Below are 27171 nucleotides of genomic sequence, written 5' to 3'. Positions count from 1 at the left end.
CGTGCCCACGTTCAGTCGCGCTTTGAACCGGGGGACCCCCCTAGCAGGGCCCCCGGTTTGTACTCACCACAGACGTCACTTTCAAGCTAGCGATAGTGGTGTGCGGCGTGCTGCGATTGTGACAGCACAGGCGTAGTGCCCCGCTGAACAAACAACCCCTCAGGACAGTGATCCTGCAGTGGGAAAGCGGCTCTACAACTCACAAGGCCGGTGACCGTACCCCCTCTAACTCCCACTGTGCAGGTATGCTGTTGCCCAGACAGCATACCGAAAATAAAAGTTTAAAAGAAATTGAAGAAAACTCTCTGGAGCTGCAGAGATGTGCATCCTCTCCTGAGGGCACTTTTTTTCTAAACTGCCTGTGGGAGGGGGCATAGAGGGGAAGAATCAGCACATCCAGTGAAGAAATTTAAAGTGCACCGGCTCCTTTGGACCCCGTCTATACCGCCCAATAGCCCTTATGGATTCTAGAGAAACTAAGAAATCACATGTACATAAGTATTCACAGCCTTTGCTCAATACTTTGTTGATGCACTTTTGGCAGCAATTACAGCCTCAAGTCTTTTTGAATATGATGCCACAGCTTAGCACACCTATCTTTGAGCACTTTCGCCTATTCCTCTTTGCAGCACCTCTCAAGCTCCATCAGGTTGCATGGGAAGCGTCGGTACAGAGCCATTTTCAGATCTCTCCAGAGATGTTCCATTGGATTCAAGTCTGGGCTCTGGCTGGGCCACTCAAGGACATTCACAGAGTTGTCCTGAAGCCACGCCTTTGTTATCTTGGCTGTGTGCTTGGGGTTGTTGTCCTGCTGAAAGATGAACCATTGCCCCAGTCTGAGGTCAAGAGTGCTCTGGAGCAGGTTTTCATCCAGGATATCTCTGTACATTGCTGCATTCATCTTTCCCTCTATCCCGACTAGTTTCCCAGTTCCTGCCGCTGAAGAAGATCTCCACAGTATGATGCTGCCACCACCATGCTTCACTTTAGGGATGGTATTGGCCTGGTGATGAGTGGTGTCTGGTTTCCTCCAAACAGGACGCCTGGCATTCACGCCTAAGAATTCATCTTGTCTCATCAGACCACAGAATTTTGTTTCTCATGATCTGAGTCTCCATCAGGTGCATTTTTGCAAACTCCAGATGGGCTGCCATGTGCTTTTTACTAAGGAGTGGCTTCTGCCTGGCCACTCTACCATGCAGGCCTGATTGGTGGATTGCTGCAGAGATTGTTGTCCTTCTGGAAGGTTCTCCTCTCGCCACAGAGGAATGCTGTAGTTCTGACAGAGTGAACATCGGGTTCTTGGTAACCTCCCTGACTAGAGCCCTTCTCCCCTTATCGCTCAGTTTAGACGGCCGGCCAGCTCTAGGAAGAGTCCTGGTGGTTCCGAACTTCTTCCATTTTCGGATGATGGAAGCCACGGTGCTCATTGGGACCTTCAAAGTAGCAGAGATTTTTCTGAACCCTTCCCCAGATTTGTGCCTCGAGACAATCCTGTCTCAGAGGTCGACAGACCATTCCTTTGACTTCATGCTTGGTTTGTGCTCAGACATGCACTGTCAAGTGTGGGACCTTATATAGACAGGTGTGTGCCTTTCCAAATCATGTCCAATCAACTGAATTTACCATAAGTGGACTCCAATTAAGCTGTAGGAACATCTCAAGGATGATTAGTGAAAACATGATGCATGTGAGCTCAATTTTGAGCTTCATGGCAAAGGCTGTGAACACTTACGTACATGTGATTTCTTAGTTTTTTATTTTTAATAAATTGGCAATAACAACAAAAAACAACAACTTTTTTCACATTGTCATTATAGGGTATTGTGTGTAGAATTTTGAGGGGAAAAAATAATTGATTCCATTTTTGAATAAGGTTGTAACATAGCAAAATGTGAAAAAAGTGAAGCGCTGTGAACACTTTCCGGATGCACTGTAAATCACACAATCTTTAAAAACCTAAATGTATCAATCATAAAACAGTGGTAAAGTGCCATATGTATTCAAACAATTGATACTACATAAAGATTGATATTTAGATAATTTTTTTGTAACAGTTTCATAAACACACTGTAATGACTTCTTATTTCAATCTCTTTTGGATACAGATGTGACTGAATTCCATGTATAGATATAAATGCCAATTTACACGTGTATTCAGGGCTGCATGCATCTTTGTAGTTGTACTGCACATATTCAGCAGCGGTAGAAGCAGCCATCATCAAAATCACCCCGTCCAAGAGTTCCACTGAAATCAAGAGTACAACTATACACAGTATAACTAGCGGGGTTGGCTGGTTTAAACTAAAAAAATAATAATAATAATAATAATAATAATAATAATAATTATTATTTTTATAACACTTTTATTAATGCTGTGAACACTGGCACAGCGCAGTAGCTTCTTAAAAAAAAAAAAAGACTATTATAAAGGGAATACCTCTGGTATTATTCCACATTCTTGTTGCTGGAAGTCTTCATTTTAGTGAGCTGAACCAATGCATTACATTTTTACACACACACACAGCACATTCGCTCAGCACAAATCTCTCCCGCCACTCAGCACAGCACGATCTGTGCTGAGCGTGCGGAGGGAGACGCGGGGCCACTCACTTCACCCAGCGGGTGAAGTGAACGACCCGCTAGATTGGCCTGCACGGCAGGCCAATCTAGCAGCAGCGATAGCGATGCGCGGGGCTGCGCATCGCTATCGCTGTAAGGGTTACACACGGAGCGATAATGCTGAAATTCTAAGCAATCTAGTCAGATTGCTTAGAATATTGCTCCGTGAGTACCCCCCTTAAGACTCCACAAACTCTTCAATCCTTTAGGACAGGAGAAAACCACAACTAACATTCTCAAGGGTAAACAACTCAAACAAATTATTATACTAAAAAACTTGTGTTTTTATTAAAAATGTTCAATGCTGGTGGCATGTCCAGTGCTAATGTCTAACTTGTGCGTGTTTCTCTGAAAAGTGCTTTTCAATTTTCCAATTTCTGTTACTATTCAGATTTAAGTGATAAGCTTAACAATAAATTCTTGTTCTTATTTTCAATTTCATATATCTCTGACTGTACTTTGTATGTATTAATGTTTAGTCTATCTACATATATTCAGATGTAATAGGAATAATAAGCTGTAAAAAAATTGGTTTTATTGAAAGATGTAAAATAAATCAAATCAATGTCTAATTAATGTTAAAAACTTTAAGACATGGCAGTTCAAGGTTTTGAATACAGGATTCCATTATTATTTTTTTTCATGACGCAAAAAAAAAAAAAAAAAAAAAATCACAAAAAAAAACCTGGTTTAAACCAAACAAAAGCATTTTATTGAAAAACGGCCAATCCCAGGATTGGCTTTCTTCTTGTGCGTCTGCCCATCCCCCCCGCGCCGCACCAAAAACTTGCCAAATTGCACAAGCATGCGGGTGGGGCACTTCTTCTGACTCAGCGGTGACGGGCGGCTTTCCTTGGGGCTCGGCAGCGACTGGCGAGCAGGTGACTGCGCAGCGTGACCTCAGAGTCTGAGGATGCTCAACGCTGCCTGGCATTAAAAACACAAAGGACCGCCTGATCCCGCAATCCCCGGGATTGGATCTTCCAATCCCGGGGTTGAATCCCGGTCTATTTTTGGCCTAAATCCCGGGATCCTGCCGATCCCGAGATTGGCCGACCTAACCATTAGCATTGAGAGAGTTCCTGCAACAAGCAGGCTATTACATAAGGGTAAATGCATGTTATTAGTAGCAGTGGCATAAATGTTTCAACTGTTTATAAAAAGACAAACAATACTGTAGCCTACTTCAAATATTGGCTTACCTTCATTTTATCTCCAATGGTTTTGCTACACAGATTTTTCAGCTTGTTCAGATTGTCTAACTGAAATCTGCCTTTAAACACAAAACCAAAAAGACATTAAAAACATTAATAAAATGTTCTTTGGCCATTGTGACAATTCTCATGAGATCAGATGTTAATTAGACTATAGTGAGACCAACAAACATACTTATTTGTTTGACCAATCTAATGACTTAGTTAGAAAAGAGCCATGACTACAAATCAGCAACAATCACAGCATATGACATATTTTGAAGAGGACACTAACATTTCAAAGCACAAAACAGTACTTAGTTAAGACAATAAGATTTATGTTCTTACAGATGTGTCCTCTTACAACGTTGTCATGGTGCAAATGCACGGGTGCACACATCGTGGTACGGCTATGCCGCGCCAGGTTGCGTACACTCACAACCACGGTCTTCCTATGCTATGCGTATGGATCATGATGCCTACATGGCAACTTTATAAGAGGAAACGTCTGTATCTGTTAAATCATTTTCTTCTAATCCATAGGCGATATCAGGGATAAGGCTGGGGTATAGTCTGCTGAGCTGGGGTCTGAGCACCAAATAGTTAAGATTTCTCTCCTAGCAGCCCAGGATCCCTCTCCTTTATACTCCATCCACATTAAGCCAATTAAGTTAACCAGCACAAGGCAAGGAGTGAGAAGGAAGGAAGACCTGCACACACTCAAACACAGTGAATGTGAACAGGGGAACAGATGGCAGAGCAAAGCCCTGCAAGCCAGATGTTTCATGGCAGGCTCCCTGTGTCCCCGATGGATTTGTAGAAAAAGATTTACCAGGTAAGAACAATCAATCTCCTTTTCATCTCCCATAGGGGACACAAGGATAACACTGGGACGTCCCAAAGCTATCCCCCTAAGGGAGAGGATGGTCCTGAGCTTCACTGAGAAACCTTCACCCAAAACTGTATCCGAAGAAGCAAAGGTGTCTGGAGGGCCCTCACAACATCTAAAGAGACCTCCTCCAGCGAAGAGTCTGAAACTCGGAATGAAGAGACCACAATCCTAGACACCACCTTAGGAACGTAGCCCAATCATTTCCGAAGAAAAGCCTGGTCCAAGTAAAAGATCAGAAACAAGGAGCGACAAGACAATGCACTCAAGTCTGACACTCACTGGGACGATGCACTGGCAAAAAGGAAGACAGTATTCCACATAAGCCTCAGAGAGAGATGACTGAAGAGCCCTAAGAACCAAAAAGGTGTAAAGATTGCATTATAGAAATAGGTACTGGCGCTGGCTGTTAGACCAATAAGGGACGATAATCAGTATAAAATTATCACAGACTTTTAATAGACATAATATAAAATATATAAAGTAAAAACCATTAGTTAGATAAATCAGATGTAAAGATGTAATCATATTATCTTTGTCTGTTCCTGAGTTAGAAACAGAAGATGTTAAACAATGTTGATTCAGACCAATTGGATCCCACTTATGATGTATATTATATGTACACAATCTCCGGTTAGGACTCCCTCCTCATTAGCTTTGGATTCACTTTAAGATGGTAATAATTACCCAGTCCTTATGGATGTTATCCCCAGGATCTCAATTTGGCAGGTGAGAATCCGATTAGCAGCAGGGGAATATTCCAGGTTGCAAAGGACTTGGTCGCTGTCCTTAGCTCCTGAGGAAGCTGGCAGCCATTAGACCAGCGAAACGCGTTTAGATAAGGACAGTGACCATCAGCTGTGGACCCACTTGGCACCTCCGGTAACAATTGGACTCTTTGCCCTTATTGGACACTACAAATATTATATGTACAGTATTGTGTACATATAGGGGTATATGCAATTGCGGTCGAATTCCCGAAATTGTCGAATTTCGGGTCATTTTCGACCAAAAAAAAAAATCGCCTATGCAATTCAGTGCTTTCCGACCAAAAAACGGACTTTCAAAATTCGACTTTTTGAAATTCGACTTTTTGCAAATTCGACTTTTCTGCAATGATACAAGTGCTGCAATTCGACCAAAGCATATTCAATTCAAGTTTGGAAATTCGACAGCAGTGCTTTTAGACAGCAAATTCGTCATTTTCAATCCGCCACACTTTGGAGGGTGAAAACAAATAAAAAAATTTTAAACATGTTTTTTTTTGTGTTTTTTTTGGGGGGAATAGCAGATCTATTTATATTAGAAGGGATTAGGTACTTTTTTTTTTTTTTTGGAGGCACAAATATTATTTATATATTTTTTTAAATATTTATTTTTTATTTTATTTTTTTATGCTGGAACGGTGAAATCATAAAAAAAAATGGCGTGGGGTCCCCCCTCCAAAGCATAACCAGCCTCGGGCTCTTCGAGCTGGTCCTGGTTCTAAAAATGCGGGGAAAAAATTGACAGGGGATCCCCCGTATTTTTAAAACCAGCACCGGGCTCTGCGCCTGGTGCTGGTGCCAAAAATACGGGGGACAAAAAGAGTAGGGGTCCCCCGTATTTTTAACACCAGCATCGGGCTCCACTAGCTGGACAGATAATGCCACAGCCGGGGGTCACTTTTATGCCGTGCCCTGCGGCCGTGGCATTAAATATCCAACTAGTCACCCCTGGCCGGGGTACCCTGGGGGAGTGGGGACCCCTTCAATCAAGGGGTCCCCCCCCCCAGCCACCCAAGGGCCAGGGGTGAAGCCCGAGGCTGTCCCCCCCCATCCAATGGGCTGCGGATGGGGGGGCTGATAGCCTTTTGTGATAATAAAAAGATATTGTTTTTTCCAGTAGTACTACAAGTCCCAGCAAGCCTCCCCCGCAAGCTGGTACTTGGAGAACCACAAGTACCAGCATGCGGGAGAAAAACGGGCCCGCTGGTACCTGTAGTACTACTGGGAAAAAAATACCCAAATAAAAACAGGACACACACACCGTCGACAGTAAAACTTTATTTCATACGTCGACACACACATACTTACCTATGTTCACACGCCGACATCGGTCCTCTTCTCCATGTAGAATCCACGGATACCTGAAAAGAAAAGATCAATATACTCACCTCAGCCATGGTCCAGAGATAAATCCACGTACTTGGCAAAAAAACAAACCGAACACCCGCTCCATGCCGGACTGAAAGGGGTCCCATGCTGACACATGGGACACCTTTCCACGAATGAGACCTGTCAGTGACAGCTGTCACAGAAAGGTCTCTAAGCCAATCAGGAAGCGCAACTTCGTTGCGCTCACCTGATTGGCTGTTCGCTGTCTGTACTGTGACAGCACATCGCAAAGCCGCTCCATTACTTTCAATGGTGGGAACTTAGCGGCTAGCGGTAAGGTCACCCGCCGGTCAGCGGCTGACCGGCGGGTGACCCCCAGGCGCAGGGCACGGCATAAAAGTGACCCCCGGCTGTGGCATTATCTGTCCAGCTAGTGGAGCCCGATGCTGGTGTTAAAAATACGGGGGACCCCTACTCTTTTTGTCCCCCGTATTTTTGGCACCAGCACCAGGCGCAGAGCCCGGTGCTGGTTTTAAAAATACGGGGGATCCCTGGCCAATTTTTCCCCTGCATTTTTAGAACCAGGACCAGCTCGATGAGCCCGAGGCTGGTTATGCTTTGGAGGGTGGACCCCACGCCATTTTTTTTTCGGGTTTTTCACGTTTTTTTACCGTTTTTTAAAATCGCTGCAAAATCCGCCAAATCGGCCGATTTTCGCCCGCGACTCTGGCGAATCCGTTTTTCATTGAATATGGTGAATTCCGGAAGCCACCTTCCGGGATTCACCTGTCGAATTGAGTCGAATTAAAAAACGGCGAAAATTGCCGCGAATTCGACCGCAATTGCATATACCCCATAATATACATCATAAGTGGGATCCAATTGGTCTGAATCAACATTGTTTAACATCTTCTGTTTCTAACTCAGGAACATACAAAGATAATATGATTACATCTGATTTATGTAACTAATGGTTTTTAATTTATATATTTTATATTAGGTCTATTAAAAGTCTGTGATAATTTTATACTGATTATCGTCCCTTATTGGTCTAACAGCCAGCGCCAGTACCTATTTCTATATTGTTGTTTCATTTTACATAGGGGCTGACCCCCCCTTTACTGGCTGCTGTTGACAGCGCACTCATACTCTTTGTAAAGATTGCATGTGGAGGATGCCCTGACAGAAAGTCTGTAAATCAGACAACACTGCAATCTGCCTCTGGAAGAGAATAGAAAGGGCCGAAACCTGTACCCCCATGATGATGTCTTTTCAAGAGAACTCTATACCCAAAGTGGAATTAGAAGTACTGTAGCTTATAAAAAAAACCCTGCTATAAAAATGAAGGACAGGGGACAAATTAAAAAGAACATGGACAGAAAGATCCAAAAATCTTTCATAACATTCCAGAGGAAATGTAAAAGCTACAAGTTTGTAAAAGTGACATTAAAGCAAATTTGGTAAAAGATTTAAAAGCAATTTTTTTACTTTTTTTTTTTTAAATAAAAGGTATTTTTATTGATTTTAGTTGCATAACCAAGCAAGAAAACACTAAATGAAAGAAAAGAAACGAATGAAAACATTAATATAGCATTTTGTATGCAATTACAGCCACAGATGCACAAAATATAGACGTGCCGCATATCATTTCATCAGCAGTCTACTTGAGTGTCCTATTCACAGAGCAATGCAAATAAGATGCATTTTCATGCATTTGCACGGGACCTGTCAGCTCAATCACACCAGCTATCTCCTACTAAAGGTTGAGTATCCCATATCCAAATATTCAGAAATGCGGAACATTCCGAAATACAGAATTTTTTTGAGTAAGATCGTGACACCTTTGTTTTCTGATGGCTCAATGTACACAAACTTTGTTTAATACACAAAGTTATTAAAAATATTGTATTAAATTACCTTCAGGCTGTGTGTATAAGGTGAATATGAAACAAAGTAATTGTGTGTATGTACACAAACTTTATTTAATGCACAAAGTTATTAAAAATATTAGCTAAAATGACCTTCAGGCTGTGTGTATAAGGTATGTATGAAACATAAATGCATTCTGTGCTTAGACTTAGGTCCCATCGCCATGATATCCCATTATGGTATGCAATTATTCCAAAAGCTGCTTGTGCATTCAATTGCATTACATTCCGTCTAAGACGCATTTCAGCGGAAAATCACCTAGTCACATGGCACTCATGCATTATGTGTAACGCGACTTATAGCGCAGAGCAAAGATGTAAGAGAACACATCGGTAGGTTCCCAGTGATACATTCCATACGAGGGTGACCTTTGTTCAACTGACAATTACATTATTATAAAGGATTTTTACTTGAACTACTATCCCATTCCAGTTCATGTAAAGAAAATGGATACTTAGCATAGGAAAAAAATTACCAATCTATTTATGAAATATAATTTATTGTCCTTTTTTGTATGATTTTACATTTGATAAATGGATGATTTACCATGGATTTCTCAATTACAAATAAAGAGAAATTTGTTTTACCAAAAAATATAATATTCTTTTATACAAGGAATGTGTATACAGGTTGAGTATACCTTATTCAAAATCCTTGGGACCAGAGGTATTTTGGATATCGGATTTTTCCGTATTTTGGAATAATTGCATACCATAATGAGATATCATGGTGATGGGACCTACTTATAAGCACAGAATGCATTTATGTTACATATACACCTTATACACACAGCCTGAAGGTTATTTTAGACAATATTTTGTATAACTTTGTGCATTAAACAAAGTGTGTGTACATTCACACAAATCATTTATGATTCATATACACCTTATACACACAGCCTAAAGGTCATTTAATACAATATTTTTAATAACTTTGTGTATTAAACAAAGTTTGTTTACATTGAGCCATCAAAAAACAAAGTTTTCACTATCTCACTCTCACTCAAAAAAGTCCGTATTTCGGAATATTCCGTATTTCGGAATATTTGGATATGGGATACTCAACCTGTATCTACTTAATACAAGCTAAATGTGACTATCCTTTCAAAGTGTCACTAGTTTTTGGTATTCATGCTTTAAAATAAGAGTATTAAATAAATATGGGTCGTCAGCGAAGTTATCACATTTAATGTTCTGCACAACAGATGTAAAATACCCGGCGACTGATGGCATGCCATTCTAAATGAGGCTGCACAATATATATTGTTCACATTGTATGGATGATGATGTATCATTACATCGGTCGTCCCATCAGCCGGGAACAACATATACAGTATGTTAGTTAAATATAATGTGTTCTATAAACACTGACCAGATTAACCCAGAGGTTCTCAAACGCGGTCCTCAAGGCACCCCAACGGTCCAGGTTTTAAGTATATCAATGCTTGGCCACAGGTGACTTAATTAGTGCCTCAGTCAATTTAATTTAACCATCTGTGCTGAGCCATAAATATACTTAAAACCTGGACCATTGGGGTGCCTTGAGGACAGAGTTTGAGAACCTCTGGGTTAGCCTCAATCCAATTAGTTACGCGTTGGCAAAAGAAGCTTGTGCTGTAAATTAGCACCATGAAATGCATTTGCAAACTCGCATTGCTTCTCTCAGAGTAGACTCGTGTTTTCCTGCGTGCATCCTACTGAGGTTGTGAAAAATCTTTAAGTTATAAATGTCAGGACTTGCTCCAGAAACAACTGCTCTGTGAGTGCTGCCCCCCGTACCCCTCCCCATTTTTGGTGGGATGGCGGGTAAGACCTCAAAAAGCGACTGTTCCAACCAAAGCAGGACAATTGGGAGGTATGGACTTAACACACATGTTCCAACAATGTCAATTAGATTTCACCCCATGCCTTTTCCTGGGCCCCAATTCAGTTTACCAGACACATGAGTGCTTCCAATTCATAGTGTGCCACACACACAACCCAAATGTCCTCATTTAAATTACCGTTTTATAAGAGAAGGACATTCTAATGAGAACAAATACACTCACCAGCTGTGTACAGCACCATTGAGATCACACTCTTTCTCCAATTACGAGTGCTGCAACTACCCAGAGAAAACTCTCCTACTTGTCAGCACAGTACAGCTCCTCAGAGGCCACTGTACTCCTACCTGAAGGCAGTGTTGAAGCCGTAGCAGGGAGAAAGACTAGTCACACTCGGGAGACCCAAGAGGGAAATGTAAGAAGAGGTGAGAGAATGTGAAAAACGCTACAACCACCACTATTTGACACTTCTAAGAAGACTCTGAATGCACGAAAGAAGATAACCGCTAAAAAACACTTCTCCTACGTCCTAGAGAATGCTGGAGACACTTCAAGTACCATGGGCTATACATGGGATCCGCAGGAGAAATGGGCACTTTAAGACTTTAAAAGGGGTGTGAACTGGCTCCTCCCTCTATGCTCCTCCTCCAGGCTCCAGTTAGATTATGTGCCCAGTGAAACTGGATGCACTCTGAGGAGCTCTCCTGAGTTTCTCTGAATAAGACTTTTGTTAGGTTTATTATTTTCAGGGAGAACTGCTGGCAACAGTCTCCCTGCTTCGTGGGACTTAGGGGAGAGAAGCCGACCTACTTCTGTGAGTTTCAAGGTACTGCTTCTTTGGCTACAGGACACTATTAGCTCCTGAGGGTGTGAACGCTAGGTACGCCTAGATGCTCGTTCCCAGAGCCGGCCGTCAGCCCCCTTACAGAGCCAGAAGTCAGAAGACGGGTGAGTAGAAGATCTGAAGACTTCAGTGACGGCTATAAGGTACCGCACAGCGGCTGCGCTGCACGCCATGCTCCCACACACAGACGTCACTACAGGGTGCAGGGTGCGGGGCGCCCTGGGAAGCATAAAAATCCTCAATATGGACAGGCACTTAAAAACCACATTGCCAAGGCACTAAATACAAACCTCCGCCAGTATAAATATTTTACAAAATAACGGGATGAAGCGCGGCATTAAGGGGGCGGGCTTAGCCCTCACAGCTCTCATCAGCGCCATTTTCTCTTCACAAAGCTGCAGAGACGCAGGTCCTTCCTCCACACTGCTGTACAAGTAACAGGGTGCAAAACAGGAAGGGGGGGGGGGGGGGGAGAACAGTTATTTTGGTGCTGTATTTGTAATTATAAAAGCGCTAACGTGTCTGAGGCTTTATATAAGGGATTTCAGAACCGGGATAAGCGCTGGGTTGTGAGCTGGCAAACTTCCTCTGTGTTTCTCTGACAGGCTTTACTGTGAGTCTGTCCCCTATATGCCCAGTGTGTTGTGAGTGTCGGTACACGTGTGTCGGCATGTCTGAGGCTGAGTGCTCTTCCCAGGAGGAGACTGGATTAGGGAAAGAAACGGCTGTGGAAGTGACCCTGTCGGCACCGCCGACTCCTGATTGGGTAAATGTTTTGAGTGCTTTGAATGTGGCTTTGTTAAATAAGAGATTAGATAAATCTGAGTCTCAGAGCCAGGCATGGAGAAAATCCGTGGAGGATGTGTTGTCACAAGTTCAGACCCCTCGGGGTCACAAAAGCGTTCATTTACTCAGTTAGCAGATACGGATACCGACACGGACTCTGACTCCAGTATTGATTATAGTGATGCCAGATTAAATCCAAAACTGGCTAAAAGCATTCAGTACATGATTGTGGCGATAAAAGACGTGTTACATATCACGGAGGACCCTGCTGTTCCTGATACAAGGGTTTGTATGTTTAAAGGAAAGAAACCTGAGGTAACGTTTCCTCCCTCTCATGAACTAAACGCTCTTTTTGAAAAGGTTTGGGAAAATCCTGACAAGAAGTTTCAGATTCCTAAGAGAATTCCGGTGGCATATCCGTTCCCCTCTGGGGATAGGGAAAACTGGGAGTCACCCCCCACTGTGGACAAAGCCCTATCACGGCTGTCCAAAAAGGTAGCGCTTCCGTCCCCTGACACGGCAGCCCTAAAGGAATCTGCGGATCGTAAGCAGGAAAATACATTGAAATACATTTATGTCACTACGGGTACGCTGCTCAGACCTGCCGTTGCATCGCCGTGGGTGAGTAGCGCTATTGAAAAATGGGAAGATAACTTGTCATCTGAGATAGATACCCTGGATAGGGATAGCATTCTTTTGACGCTGGGTTATATCAGGGACGCTGCAGCCTACCTAAAGGAAGCTGCAAGGGATAATGGCCTTTTGGGATCAAGGGCCAATGCCATGGCAGTCTCAGCTAGGAGAGCATTGTGGATTCATCAATGGAATGCTGACTCTAAGAAGGCGATGGAGTCTCTGCCTTATAAAGGTGGTGTCTTGTTTGGTGACCTGGTATCTACGGCTACTGCGGGTAAGTCATCCTTTTTACCTTATGTTCCTGCACAACAAAAGAAACCACACCACTATCAGATGCAGTCCTTTTGGCCCAATAAATTCAAAAAAGGGCGAGGGTCTTCCTTCCTTGCTTCTAGAGAAAAAGAGGAAAGGGAAAGAGGTCACCGTCTGTGGCAAGTTCCCAAGAGCAGAAGTCCTCTCTGGCTTCTGCCAAATCCACCGCATGACGCTGGGGCTCCTCTGCGGGAGTCCGCACCGGTGGGGACATGTCTCAAACTCTTCAGTCAGTTCTGGGCTCGTTCGGCCCTAGACCCATGGGCTTTGGAAATAGTGTCCATGGGGTACAAGCTAGAGTTTGAAGACGTTCCCCCTCACCGATTTTTCAAATCGGCCTCACCAGCTTCTCCTCCGGACAGGGAGGTGGTATGCGAAGCAATACGGAAATAGTGTCAAAATCAAGTCATTGTCAGGGTTCCTTTGTCACAACAGGGAGAAGGCTTCTATTCGAGCCTCTTCGTGGTCCCGAAGCCAGACGGCTCAGTGAGACCGATCCTGAACCTCAAATCCCTCAATTTCTACCTACGGACATTCAAATTCAAGATGGACTCTCTCCGGGCAGTGATATCCAGCCTGGAGGAGGCGGATTTTATGGTGTCGGTAGACATAAAGGATGCCTATTTGCATGTTCCCATTTTTCTTCCACATCAGGCTTATCTGAGGTTTGCAGTGCAGGATTGCCATTATCAGTTTCAGACGTTGCCGTTTGGTCTGTCCACGGCTCCGAGAATTTTCACCAAAGTAATAGCGGAAATGATGATTCTCCTGCGCAAGCAAGGAGTCACAATTATCCCGTACTTGGACGATCTCCTGATAAAAGCGAGGTCCAAGGAACAATTACTGCAGAACATTACGCTCTCCCTGACAGTTCTGCAACAACATGGTTGGCTCCTAAACTTTCCAAAATCGCAGTTGGTTCCGACGACACATCTGTCGTTCTTGGGTATGATTCTGGACAAGGAATTACAGAGAGTTTTTCTTCCAGTGGAAAAGGCTCTAGAAATTCAGATCCTAATCAAACAGATTCTGAAAACAACAAGAGAGTGTCGATTCATCAATGCACTCGGTTGCTGGGGAAGATGGTGGCGGCCTACGAGGCCATTCAGTTTGGCAGATTCCATGCCAGAGTGTTTCAGTGGGACCCGTTGGACAAGTGGTCCGGGTCCCATCTGCACATGCACCGACAGATCATCCTGTCTTCCAAGACCAGAATCTCACTCCTGTGGTGGCTGCACAGCTCTCACCTCCTAGAGGAACGCAGGTTCAGTATCCAGGACTGAATCCTGGTGACCATGGATGCGAGTCTCCGAGGCTGGGGTGCAGTCACACAGGGGGAAAATTTCCAGGGAAAATGGTCAAGCCAGGAAGCTTGTCTACACATAAACATTCTGGAATTAAGGGCCATTTACAACGGCCTTCTACAAGCGGAACATATTCTTTGCGATCTGCCCGTCCTGATTCAGTCGGACAACATAACAGCAGTGGCGTACATAAACCGCCAGGGCGGAACGAAGAGCAGAGCGGCAATGGCAGAGGACACAGAAGTTTTCCGCTGGGCGGAAAGACATGTAAGCGCTCTGTCAGCGGTCTTCATTCCAGGTGTGGACAACTGGGAAGCAGACTTCCTTAGCAGACACGATCTCCATCCAGGAGAGTGGGGTCTTCATCAAGAGGTCTTTGCAGAAGTGACAAGTCGTTGGGAAATTCCTCAAATAGACATGATGGCGTCTCGCCTCAACAAGAAACTTCCGAGATATTGTTCCAGGTCGAGGGGCCTTCAAGCAATAGCGGTGGAAGCCCTAGTGACACCGTGGGTGTTTCAGTCGGTATACGTGTTCCCTCTGATTACACTCATTCCAAAAGTGATAAAGATCATAAGAAGAACAAAGGTTCATGCAATTCTCATTGTTCCAGACTGGCCAAGGAGGGCTAGGTATCCAGATCTTCAGAATTGCTCGTAGGAGATCCCTGGCCTCTTCCTCTACGAGAGGATCTGTTACAGCAGGGGCTGTGCGTGTACCGTCGTTTGATGGCTTGGAGGTTGAACGCCGGATCCGAGCCCGAAAGGGTATTCCCAGTGAAGTCATTCCCACACTTCTTCAGGCTAGAAAAGAAGTAACGGCATAACATTATCACCGTATTTGGAGAAAATGTGCGTCTTGGTGTGAATCCAAGAAGGCTCCTACGGAAGAATTCCAGCTGGGACGTTTTCTCCATTTTCTGCAAGCAGGTGTGGATGCAGGCTTAAAATTTGGCTCAATTAAAGTACAAATTTCGGCCTTGTCAATTTTCTTTCAAAAAGAATTGGCCTCCCTTCCAGAGTTCAGACGTTCGTGAAAGGCGTGCTGCACATCCAACCTCCCTTTGTGCCCCCGGTGGCACCATGGGATCTTAACGTGGTGTTGCAGTTCCTGCAATCTCATTGGTTTGAACCTTTACGTAAGGTAGAGTTGAATTTCGTCACTTGGAAAGTGATCATGCTGTTGGCCTTGGCCTCTGCAAGGCGGGTGTCTGAATTAGCAGCTTTGTCTCACAAGAGCCCCTATTTGATCTTCCATGAAGGTAGAGCAGAGTTGAGAACTCGTCAGCAATTTCTGCCGAAAGTGGTGTCATCATTTCACATGAACCAACCTATTGTGGTGCCAGTGGCTACTGACGCCTTAGCGGAATCGAAGTTTCTAGATGTGGTCAGAGCTTTGAAAATTTATGCAGCCAGAACTGCTCAGATTTGGAAAACGGAGGCTCTTTTTGTCCTGTATGATCCCAACAAGATTGGGGCTCCTGCTTCCAAGCAGACTATTGCACGCTGGATCTGTAATACGATTCGGCAAGCTCATTCTATGGCTTGATTGCCATTACCGAAAGCGGTGAAGGCCCATTCTACCAGAAAGGTGGGCTCATCCTGGGCGGCTGCCAGGGGGGTCTCGGCATTACAGCTTTGCCAAGCAGCTACTTGGTCGGGTTCAAACACTTTTGCAAAGTTTTACAAGTTTCATACCCTAGCTAAGGAGGACCTCTTGTGTTTGGTCAATCGGTGCTGCAGAGTCATCTGCACTCTCCCGCCCATTCTTGAGCTTTGGTATAAACCCCATGGTTCTTGAAGTGTCCCCAGCATCCTCTAGGACATAGGAGAAAACAGGATTTTAATACCTACCGGTAAATCCTTTTCTCTTAGTCCGTAGAGGATGCTGGGCGCCCGTCCCAGTGCGTACTGTATCTGCAGTTGTTGGTTATGGTTACACATGTGTTGTGTTGCTTTTATAGTCAGCCTGTTGCCGTCGTTATTCATGCCGTTGCATGCGTTAGATTAAATGCCATGTTGTACGGCATGCTTGAGGTGTGAGCTGGTATGTATCTCACCTTAGTTTAAATCAAAATAAACCCTTTTTCTTCTAAATGTCTGTCTTCCTGGGCACAGTTCCTATAACTGGAGTCTGGAGGAGGGGCATAGAGGGAGGAGCCAGTTTACACCCCTTTTAAAGTCTTAAAGTGCCAATGTCTACTGCGGATCCCGTCTATACCCCATGGTTCTTGAAGTGTCCCCAGCATCCTCTACGGACTAAGAGAAAAGGATTTACCGGTAGGTATTAAAATCCTGTGTTCTCTATGGTGTCTGCAAACATCTAATGATTTTGCCATCACCATACAATTGTATGGTGACAAAAAAGCAATTACCCGTACATACTCGAGTATAAGTCGACCTGAATATAAGCCGAGGCACCTAATTCTACCACAAAAACTTGGGAAAACTTATTGACTCGAGTATAAGCCTAGGGTGGGAAATGCAGCTCTAGCCGTACACAGCCCTCCACAGTGCCAGATATGCCCCACAGTGCCTGATGTGCCAGATATGCCCTCATGCTGCCAAATATGCCCCACAGTGCCAGATATGCCCTCATGCTGCCAGATATGCCCCTCATGCTGCCACATATGCCCCACAGTGCCAGATGTGCCAGATATGCCCTCATGCTGCCAGATATGCCTCTCATGCTGCTAAATATGCCCCACAGTGCCAGATGTGCCAGATATGCCCTCATGCTGCCAGATATGCCCCACAGTGCCAGATATGCCCTCATGCTGCCACATATGCCCCACAGTGCCAGATGTGCCAGATATGCCCCTCATGCTGCCACATATGCTCCACAGTGCCAGATATGCCCTCATGCTGCCAGATGTGCCAGATATGCCATCATGCTGCCACATATGCCCCTCATGCTGCCACATATGCCCCCTCCCCCAGTGCCTGTTACTTACCCCTCCGTCGATCCCGCGCTGTCTTCTGAAGGAGGGACACGGAGGGCACAGCGCGCGCCTCTCCTATGTCTCTCCGGTGGCCGCGGCGGGTCTATTAAAGGAAGTGCCGGTTCGTGGTCAGAGGTCACGAACGGGTACTTCCTTTAATAGACCCGCCGGAGATGCAGGAGGGACACAGGAGAGGCGCGCGCTGTGAACTCCGTGTCCCTCCTTCACACTGCTCTGCCTGTCACACTGCACTGCCACTGACTCGAGTATAAGCCGAGGTGGCTTTTTCAGCACAAAAAAAAAGTGCTGAAAAAGTCGGCTTATACTCGAGTATATACGGTAGATTTATTAGAAAACTGTAAGTGCACATTTGCTGCTTACTGTTTCGGCAGCTCCTGTGTTCTAACCTGTGGCAACTGCTGAGGACTGGGATGCACACAGCAGATCTTGAAACGGTTGCAAAATCTTGCACACGTGCAGTGTAGATGGCTGGAAGGTAAGATACAGTGCATCAGCACTAGCTCTCCCTCCCCCACTCTGGCAATCGAGGTATTAACACATTTCGACAGTATTGCTTTGCCACAATAAAACAGCGCAGCAGGAAGAGGTATAGGGGTATATTCAATTAAGGTTGAAACTGCCGTCTTGTTGAAAAGACGGCAGTTTTCGACTTTTTCAAGTCGGAAGGGGTTCCGACCTATTCAGTCCCCAGCTTTTTTATTCGACAAGTCGTGGAATTCGACTTGTCAAATACTACGTGAATCGGCGGTATAGCTGCCGATTCGCGTGCTTTTGAGGGAAAAGGGCCAAATCCGACAAGTTTTGGCCTCGTTTCCGACCATCTCAGTCCGACTTAAAAAAAAGTCAGACTGATATGAAGGACCTGAGAAGAGGAGAGGGGGGGGGGGGGGGGGGAGAGCCGCGGGCAGACTACGGCACAGCGCTGCACGGCAGCGTCCACCCAGCTCCAGCAAGTGAGGTCCCGCTTGCTGGAGCCGGATGGACACTGCCGTGAGGCCTGTCGGCTGTGCCACATCCTCCTGTAGCGCTGCTGTCCCCTGTCTCCTCCCTCTCCGGTCCCTCATCTCAATTCAACTTTTTTAAAGTCGAATTGAGATGGCCATTAATTAGCCCTTGTCGGATCCATTACGACAAATGCATGTCGGAATGGATCAGACCTCAACTGAATATACCCCATAGCGGCATGATCAGTACCGCTGTAATAATAAGAATTTACTCACCGGTAATTCTATTTCTCGTAGTCCGTAGTGGATGCTGGGTACTCCGTAAGGACCATGGGGAATAGCGGGCTCCGCAGGAGACTGGGCACTCTAAAAGAAAGATTAGGTACTATCTGGTGTGCACTGGCTCCTCCCTCTATGCCCCTCCTCCAGACCTCAGTTAGGGAAACTGTGCCCGGAAGAGCTGACATTACTAGGAAAGGATTTGGAATCCAGGGTAAGACTCATACCAGCCACACCGTACAACTTGTGATAACTATACCCAGTTAACAGTATGAAAACAATAATGAGCCTCATTAACAGATGGCTCATAACAAAACCCTTTAGTTACGCAATAACTATATACATGTATTGCAGAGAGTCCGCATTTGGGACGGGCTCCCAGCATCCACTACGAGAAATACAATTACCGGTGAGTAAATTCTTATTTTCTCTGACGTCCTAGTGGATGCTGGGAACTCCGTAAGGACCATGGGGATTATACCAAAGCTCCCAAACGGGCGGGAGAGTGCGGATGACTCTGCAGCACCGAATGAGCAAACTCAAGGTCCTCCTCAGCCAGGGTATCAAACTTGTAGAATTTTGCAAAAGTGCTTGAACCCGACCAAGTAGCAGCTCGGCAAAGTTGTAAAGCCGAGACCCCTCGGGCAGCCGCCCAAGAAGAGCCCACCTTCCTCGTGGAATGGGCTTTTACAGATTTAGGATGCAGCAGTCCAGCCGCAGAATGTGCAAGTTGAATCGTGCTACAGATCCAGCGAGCAATAGTCTGCTTTGAAGCAGGAGCACCCAGCTTGTTGGGTGCATACAGGATAAATAGCGAGTCAGTTTTCCTGACTCTAGCCGTCCTGGAAACATTTTCAGGGCCCTGACTACGTCCAGCAACTTGGAATCCTCCAAGTCCCGAGTAGCCGCAGGCACCACAATAGGTTGGTTCAACTGAAACGCTGATACCACCTTAGGAAGAAATTGGGGACGAGTCCTCAATTCCGCCCTATCCATATGGAAAATCAGATAAGGGCTTTTACATGACAAAGCCGCCAATTCTGACACACGCCTGGCCGAAGCCAAGGCCAACAGCATGACCACTTTCCACGTGAGATATTTTAGCTCCACAGTTTTAAGTGGCTCAAACTAATGTGACTTTAGGAAATCCAACACCACGTTGAGATTCCAAGGTGCTACTGGAGGCACAAAAGGGGGCTGAATATGCAGCACTCCTTTAACAAATGTCTGAACTTCAGGCAGTGAAGCCAGTTCTTTTTGGAAGAAAATGGACAGAGCCGAAATCTGGACCTTAATGGAACCCAATTTGAGGCCCATAGTCACCCCTGACTGTAGGAAGTGCAGAAATCGACCCAGCTGAAATTCCTCCGTTGGGGCCTTCCTGGCCTCACACCAAGCAACATATTTTCGCCATATGCGGTGATAATGTTTTGCGGTCACATCCTTCCTAGCTTTAATCAGCGTAGGAATGACTTCCTCCGGAATGCCCTTTTCCTTTAGGATCCGGTGTTCAACCGCCATGCCGTCAAACGCAGCTGCGGTAAGTCTTGGAACAGACAGGGCCCCTGCTGCAGCAGGTCCTGTCTGAGCGGCAGAGGCCATGGGTCCTCTGAGATCATTTCTTGAAGTTCCGGGTACCAAGCTCTTCTTGGCCAATCCGGAACAATGAGTATAGTTCTTACTCCTCTCCTTCTTATTATCCTCAGTACCTTGGGTATGAGAGGAAGAGGAGGGAACACATAAACCGACTGGTACACCCACGGTGTCACTAGAGCGTCCACAGCCATCGCCTGAGGGTCCCTTGACCTGGCGCAATATATTTTTAGCTTTTTGTTGAGGCGGGACGCCATCATGTCCACCTGTGGCCGTTCCCAACGGTTTACAATCAGATGGAAGACTTCTGGATGAAGTCCCCACTCTCCCGGGTGGAGGTCGTGCCTGCTGAGGAAGTCTGCTTCCCGGTTGTCCACTCCCGGAATGAACACTGCTGACAGTGCTATCACGTGATTCTCCGCCCATCGAAGAATCCTTGTGGCTTCTGCCATTGCCACCCTGCTTCTTGTGCCGCACTGGCGGTTTACATGGGCGACCGCTGTGATGTTGTCTGACTGAATCAGAACCGGTTGGTTTTGAAGCAGGGGTTCTGCTTGACTCAGGGCATTGTAAATGGCCCTTAGTTCCAGAATATTTATGTGTAGGGAAGTTTCCTGACTCAACCATTGTCCTTGGAAGTTTCTTCCCTGGGTGACTGCCCCCCAACCTCGGAGGCTTGCATCCGTGGTCACCAGGACCCAGTCCTGTATGCCGAATCTGCGGCCTTCGAGCAGATGAGCACTCTGCAGCCACCACAGCAGAGACACCCTGGCCCTCGGGGACAGGGTGATTAACCGATGCATCTGGAGATGCGATCCGGACCACTTGTCCAATAGATCCCACTGGAAGATCCTTGCATGGAACCTGCCAAAGGGAATTGCTTCGTAAAAAGCTACCATCTTTCCCAGGACTCGCGTGCAGTGATGCACCGACACCTGCTTTGGTTTCAGGAGGTCCCTGACCAGAGATGATAATTCCTGGGCCTTCTCCTCCGGGAGAAAGATCTTCTTCTGTTCTGTGTCCAGAATCATGCCCAAGAACAGCAGACGCGTCGCAGGAATCAGCTGCGACTTTGGGATATTCAGAATCCAGCCGTGCTGATGCAGCACTTCCTGAGATAATGCTACGCTGACTAGCAACTGCTCTTTGGACCTCGCCTTTATAAGGAGATCGTCCAAGTACGGAATTGAACTTGAACTTTTTTTATTTAAATGTTCAAGGATTTCAAATTTAGAATGGGTCTCACCGGACCGTCTGGTTTCGGTACCACAAACATTGTGGAATAGTAACCCCGTCCCTGTTGAAGGAGGGGTACCTTGATTATCACCTGCTGAAGATACAGCTTGTGACTTGCCGCCAGTACTACCTCCCTTTCTCTGAGGGCAGCAGGCAAAGCTGATTTGAGGTAACGGCGAGGGGGAGTCGCCTCGAACTCCAGCTTGTATCCCTGTGATACTACTTGCAGAACCCAGGGATCCACCTGTGAGCGAGCCCACTGGTCGCTGAAGTTCCGGAGACGCGCCCCCACCGCACCTGGCTCCGCCTGTGGAGCCCCAGCGTCATGCGGTGGACTTAGAGGAAGCGGGGGAAGATTTTTGATCCTGGGAACTGGCTGTCTGGTGCAGCTTTTTCCCTCTTCCCTTGCCTCTGGGCAGAAAGGAAGCGCCTTTGACCCGCTTGCTTTTCTGAGGCCGAAAGGACTGTACCTGATAATACGGTGCTTTCTTAGGCTGTGAGGGAACCTGAGGTAAAAATGTCGACTACCCAGCTGTTGCTGTGGATACGAGGTCCGAGAGACCATCCCCAAACAATTCCTCACCCTTATAAGGCAGAACCTCCATGTGCCTTTTAGAATCAGCATCACCTGTCCACTGCCGGGTCCATAATACCCTCCTGGCAGAAATGGACATTGCATTAATTCTGGATGCCAGCCGGCAAATATCCCTCTGTGCATCCCTCATATATAAGACGACGTCTTTAATATGCTCTATGGTTAGCAAAATAGTATCCCTGTCGAGGGTATCAATATTATCTGACAGGGTATCAGACCACGCTGCAGCAGCACTACACATCCATGCTGAGGCAATTGCAGGTCTCAGTATAGTACCTGAGTGTGTATATACAGACTTCAGGATCGCCTCCTGCTTTCTATCAGCAGGCTCCTTCAAGGCGGCCGTATCCTGAGACGGCAGTGCCACCTTTTTTGACAAACGTGTGAGCGCTTTATCCACCTTAGGGGATATCTCCCAACGTGACCTATCCTCTGGCGGGAAAGGGTACGCCATCAGTAATTTTTTTAGAAATTACCAGTTTCTTATCGGGGGAAGCCCACGCTTCTTCACACACTTCATTCAACTCATCTGATGGGGGAAAAAACACTGGCTGCTTTTTCTCCCCAAACATAATACCCTTTTTAGTGGTACTTGGGTTAATGTCAGAAATGTGTAACACATTTTTCATTACCGTAATCATGCAACGGATGCCCCTAGTGGATTGTGTATATGTCTCATCCTCGTCGACACTGGAGTCAGACTCCGTGTCGACATCTGTGTCTGCCATCTGAGGTAGCGGGCGTTTTTGAGCCCCTGATGGCCTTTGAGACGCCTGGGCAGGCGCGGGCTGAGAAGCCGGCTGTCCCACGGCTGTTAAGTCATCCAGCCTTTTATGTAAGGAGTTGACACTGTCGGTTAATACCTTCCACATATCCACCCACTCTGGTGTCGGCCCCGCAGGGGGTGACATCACACTTATCGGCACCTGCTCCGCCTCCACATAAGCCTCCTCATCAAACATGTCGACACAGCCGTACCGACACACCGCACACACACGGAATGCTCTGACTGAGGACAGGACCCCACAAAGTCCTTTGGGGAGACAGAGAGAGAGTATGCCAGCACACACCACAGCGCTAGTTAATCAGGGATTTACACTAACAGAAAGTGATTTATCCCTATAGCTGCTTTACATATACAGTTTGCGCCTAAATTTAGTGCCCCCCCTCTCTTTTTTACCCTTTAAGCCTGGAAACTGCAGGGGAGAGCCTGGGGAGCTGTCTTCCAGAGGAGCTGTGAAGAGGAAATGGCGCCAGTGTGCTGAGGGAGATAGCCCCGCCCCTTTTTCGGCGGACTTCTCCCGCTCTTATATTTATATTATGGCAGGGGATTTTTGCACATATATAGCTTATTAGGCTATATTATGTGCCATTTGCCAATGTAAGGTACTCTAATTGCAGCACAGGGCGGCACCCCCCCCCCCCCCCAGCGCCCTGCACCCATCAGTGACCGGAGTATGTGGTGTGCATAGGGAGCAATGGCGCACAGCTGCAGTGCTGTGCGCTACCTTAATGAAGACCGAAGTCTTCAGCCGCCGATTTTCAGGATGTTCTTCTTGCTTCTGGCTCTGTAAGGGAGACGGCGGCGCGGCTGCGGGACCAGACGACGAGGCTGGGCCGGTGTTCGATCCCTCTGGAGCTAATGGTGTCCAGTAGCCTAAGAAGCCCAAGCTAGCTGCAAGCAGGTAGGTTCGCTTCTCTCCCCTTAGTCCCTCGTAGCAGTGAGTCTGTTGCCAGCAGATCTCACTGAAAATAAAAAACCAAACAAATACTTTCTTTACTAGAAGCTCAGGAGAGCCCCTAGTGTGCAACCAGCTCGGGCCGGGCACAGATTCTAACTGAGGTCTGGAGGAGGGGCATAGAGGGAGGAGCCAGTGCACACCAGATAGTACCTAATCTTTCTTTTAGAGTGCCCAGTATCCTGCGGAGCCCGCTATTCCCCATGGTCCTTACGGAGTACCCAGCATCCACTAGGACGTCAGAGAAACATCCCCCCCCCCAGTATATACAGATTCTATGGGGTAAATTGACTAAAGCTTCTAAAACAGAAGATGGGTGATGTTGCACATAGCAACCCATCAGATGCTGTCTCTATTGCCTTTTAAAAAATGATAGACAGTATCTGATTGGTTGCTATGGGCAACATAATCAATTCTCCGTTTTAGAAGATTTAGTAAACTTACCGAGGATTGTAAGTGCAGAAGGGAGGATCCACACTGAATAGTGGACACACAGGCCTCCTCATTAGCATCTCGTCCACTAATGCAATGGTTTAATCTAGATTCTCTTGGTCGAACGAACCTGGATGGGACGTCTGTCTATTGAGAGCGGAAGTGCTTTTAGACCCTTAGGGGTATATGCAATTCACGGCGAATCGCGGCAAATTATCGCCGTTTTTTAATTCGACACAATTCGACAGGTGAATTCCGGCAGGTGGCTGCCGGAATTCACCATATTCAATGAAAAACGGATTCGACAGTTCCGCGGGCGAAAAACGGCCGATTTGCCGGATTTTGCCGCGATTTAAAAAAACGGGAAAAACCCGAAAAAAAAATGGCGTGGGGTCCCCCCTTCAAAGCATAACCAGCCTCGGGCTCTTCGAGCTGGTCCTGGTTCTAAAAATGCGGGGAAAAATTGGGCAGAGATCCCCCGTATTTTTAAAACCAGCACCGGGCTCTGCGCCTGGTGCTGGTGCAAAAAATACGGGGGACAAAAAGAGTAGGGGTCCCTGGGGGAGTGGGGACCCCTTCAATCAAGGGGTCCCCCCCACCCAGCCACCCAAGGGCCAGGGGTGAAGCCCGAGGCTGTCCCCCCCCATCCAATGGCTGCGGATGGGAGGCTGATAGCCTTGGTAAAATGTCAAGAATATTGTTTTTTCCAGCAGTACTACAAGTCCCAGCAAGCCTCCCTCGCAAGCTGGTACTTGGAGAACCACAAGTACCAGCATGCGGGAGAAAACCGCGCCCGCTGGTACCTGTAGTTCTACTGGAAAAAAAATACCCAAATAAAAACAGTACACAGACACAGTGACAGTAAAACTTTATTACACACTGCCGACACACACATACTTACCTATGTTGACACGCCGACTGCCACGGTCTCCGACGATCCGAGGGTACCTGTGAAAAAAATTATACTCACCTTCCAGAGGTACATCCACGTCCAGAGATACATCCACGTACTTGTTAAAAAAAAAAAAACGAACACCCGTGCCATGCCGGACTGAAAGGGGTCCCATGCTTTCACATCAGACCCCTTTCCCCGAATGCCGGGACACCACGTGACTCCTGTCACTGAAGTCCCTTCAGCCAATCAGGAAGCGCTACTTCCGTGGCGCTCACCTGATTGGCTGTGCGCTGTCTGAGCTGTCAGACAGCGCATCGCAAAGCCTCTCCATTACTTTCAATGGTGAGAACTTTGCTGTCTGCGGGGGTTACCCGCGGTCAGCCGCTGACCGGCGGGTGACCTCACCGCTAGCCGCTAAGTTCCCACCATTGAAAGTAATGGACGGAGCTGTGCGATGCGCTGTCTGAGTTCAGACAGCGCACAGCCAATCAGGTGAGCGCAACGAAGTTGCGCTTCCTGATTGGCTTTAGAGACCTTTCTGTGACAGCTGTCACTCTGAGAGGTCTCTCTGCATTCGGGGTAAGGGGTCCCATGTGTAAGCATGGGACCCCTTTCAGTCCGGCATGGTACGGGTGTCCGGTTTTTTTTTTTTAACAAGTACGTGGATTTATCTCTGGACCCTGGCTGAGGTGAGTATATTGATCTTTTCTTTTCAGGTATCCGTGGATTCTACATGGAGAAGAGGACCGATGTCGGCGTGTGAACATAGGTAAGTATGTATGTGTCGACGTATGAAATAAAGTTTTACTGTCACGGTGTGTGTGTCCTGTTTTTATTTGGGTATTTTTTTCCAGTAGAACTACAGGTACCAGCGGGCCCGGTTTTCTCCCGCATGCTGGTACTTGTGGTTCTCCAAGTACCAGCTTGCGGGGGAGGCTTGCTGGGACTTGTAGTTCTTCTGGAAAAAACAATATTCTTGACATTTTACCAAGGCTATCAGCCTCCCATCCGCAGCCATTGGATGGGGGGGGGACAGCCTCGGCTTCACCCCTGGCCCTTGGGTGGCTGGGTGGGGGGGGACCCCTTGATTGAAGGGGTCCCCACTCCCCCAGGGTACCCCGGCCAGGGGTGACTAGTTGGATATTTAATGCCACGGCCGCAGGGCACTGTATAAAAGTGACCCCCGGCTGTGGCATTATCTGTCCAGCTAGTGGAGCCCGATGCTGGTGTAAAAAATACGGGGGACCCCTACTCGTTTTGTCCCCCGTATTTTTTGTACCAGCACCAGGCGCAGAGCCCGGTGCTGGTTTTAAAAATACGGGGTGATCCCCTGTCATTTTTTTCCCCGCATTTTTAGAACCAGGACCAGCTCGGAGAGCCCGAGGCTGGTTATGCTTTGGAGGGGGGACCCCACGCCATTTTTTTCAGGGATTTCACCATTCCATCTATAAAAAAAAAATATATATATTATTTTTAAAAATATATAAATAATACTTGTGCCTCCAAAAAAGACAAACCAAGTACCTAATCCCTTCTAATATAAATAGATCTGATATTACCACGAAAAAAAACCACAAAAAAAACATGTTTTAAATTTTTTTTATTGGTTTCACCCTCCAAAGTGTGGCGGATTGAAAATGACGAATTTGCTGTCTAAAAGCACTGCTGTCGAATTTCCAAATTTGAATAGAATATGCTTTTGTCGAATTGCAGCACTTGTATCATTGCAGAAAAGTCGAATTTGCAAAAAGTCGAATTTTAAAAAGTCGAATTTTGAAAGTCCGTTTTTTTGACGGAAAGCACTGAATTGCATTGACGATTTTTTTTTTTTGGCGAAAAATACCCGAAATTCGACAATTTCGGGAATTCGACCGCAATTGCATATACCCCTTAAAGCGTTTTTGATTTTTCATGAGATCTAGGTTTTTGTAGGTTTCTTCTCGTTACTTGGCTCCCATTGTAGCCTCGCCCTGCTTCTTTGTCCCTGGTGCCATGGAAGGTCCTTTTGGAAAAATAAGAATTTACTCACCGGTAATTCTATTTCTCGTAGTCCGTAGTGGATG

The 27171-nt window shown here is 46.4% G+C and overlaps 1 protein-coding gene across 1 annotated transcript in view; it reads right to left on the bottom strand.

The window, feature by feature from the left end:
* The window catches only part of SARS1 (seryl-tRNA synthetase 1), a 272219-nt gene that overhangs the window by 232152 nt on the left and 12896 nt on the right, over window positions 1-27171 (bottom strand). Inside the window, exon 2 of the mRNA XM_063954995.1 lies at window positions 3825-3895. Within this exon, the coding sequence (XP_063811065.1) occupies window positions 3825-3895 (71 nt within the window). The remainder of the gene's footprint in view (window positions 1-3824; window positions 3896-27171) is intronic.

The sequence above is a fragment of the Pseudophryne corroboree genome, chromosome 2 (genome assembly GCF_028390025.1).
Source record: "Pseudophryne corroboree isolate aPseCor3 chromosome 2, aPseCor3.hap2, whole genome shotgun sequence".
NCBI lineage: Eukaryota > Metazoa > Chordata > Amphibia > Anura > Myobatrachidae > Pseudophryne > Pseudophryne corroboree.
This window is presented reverse-complemented; position numbering and strand designations above follow the sequence as displayed.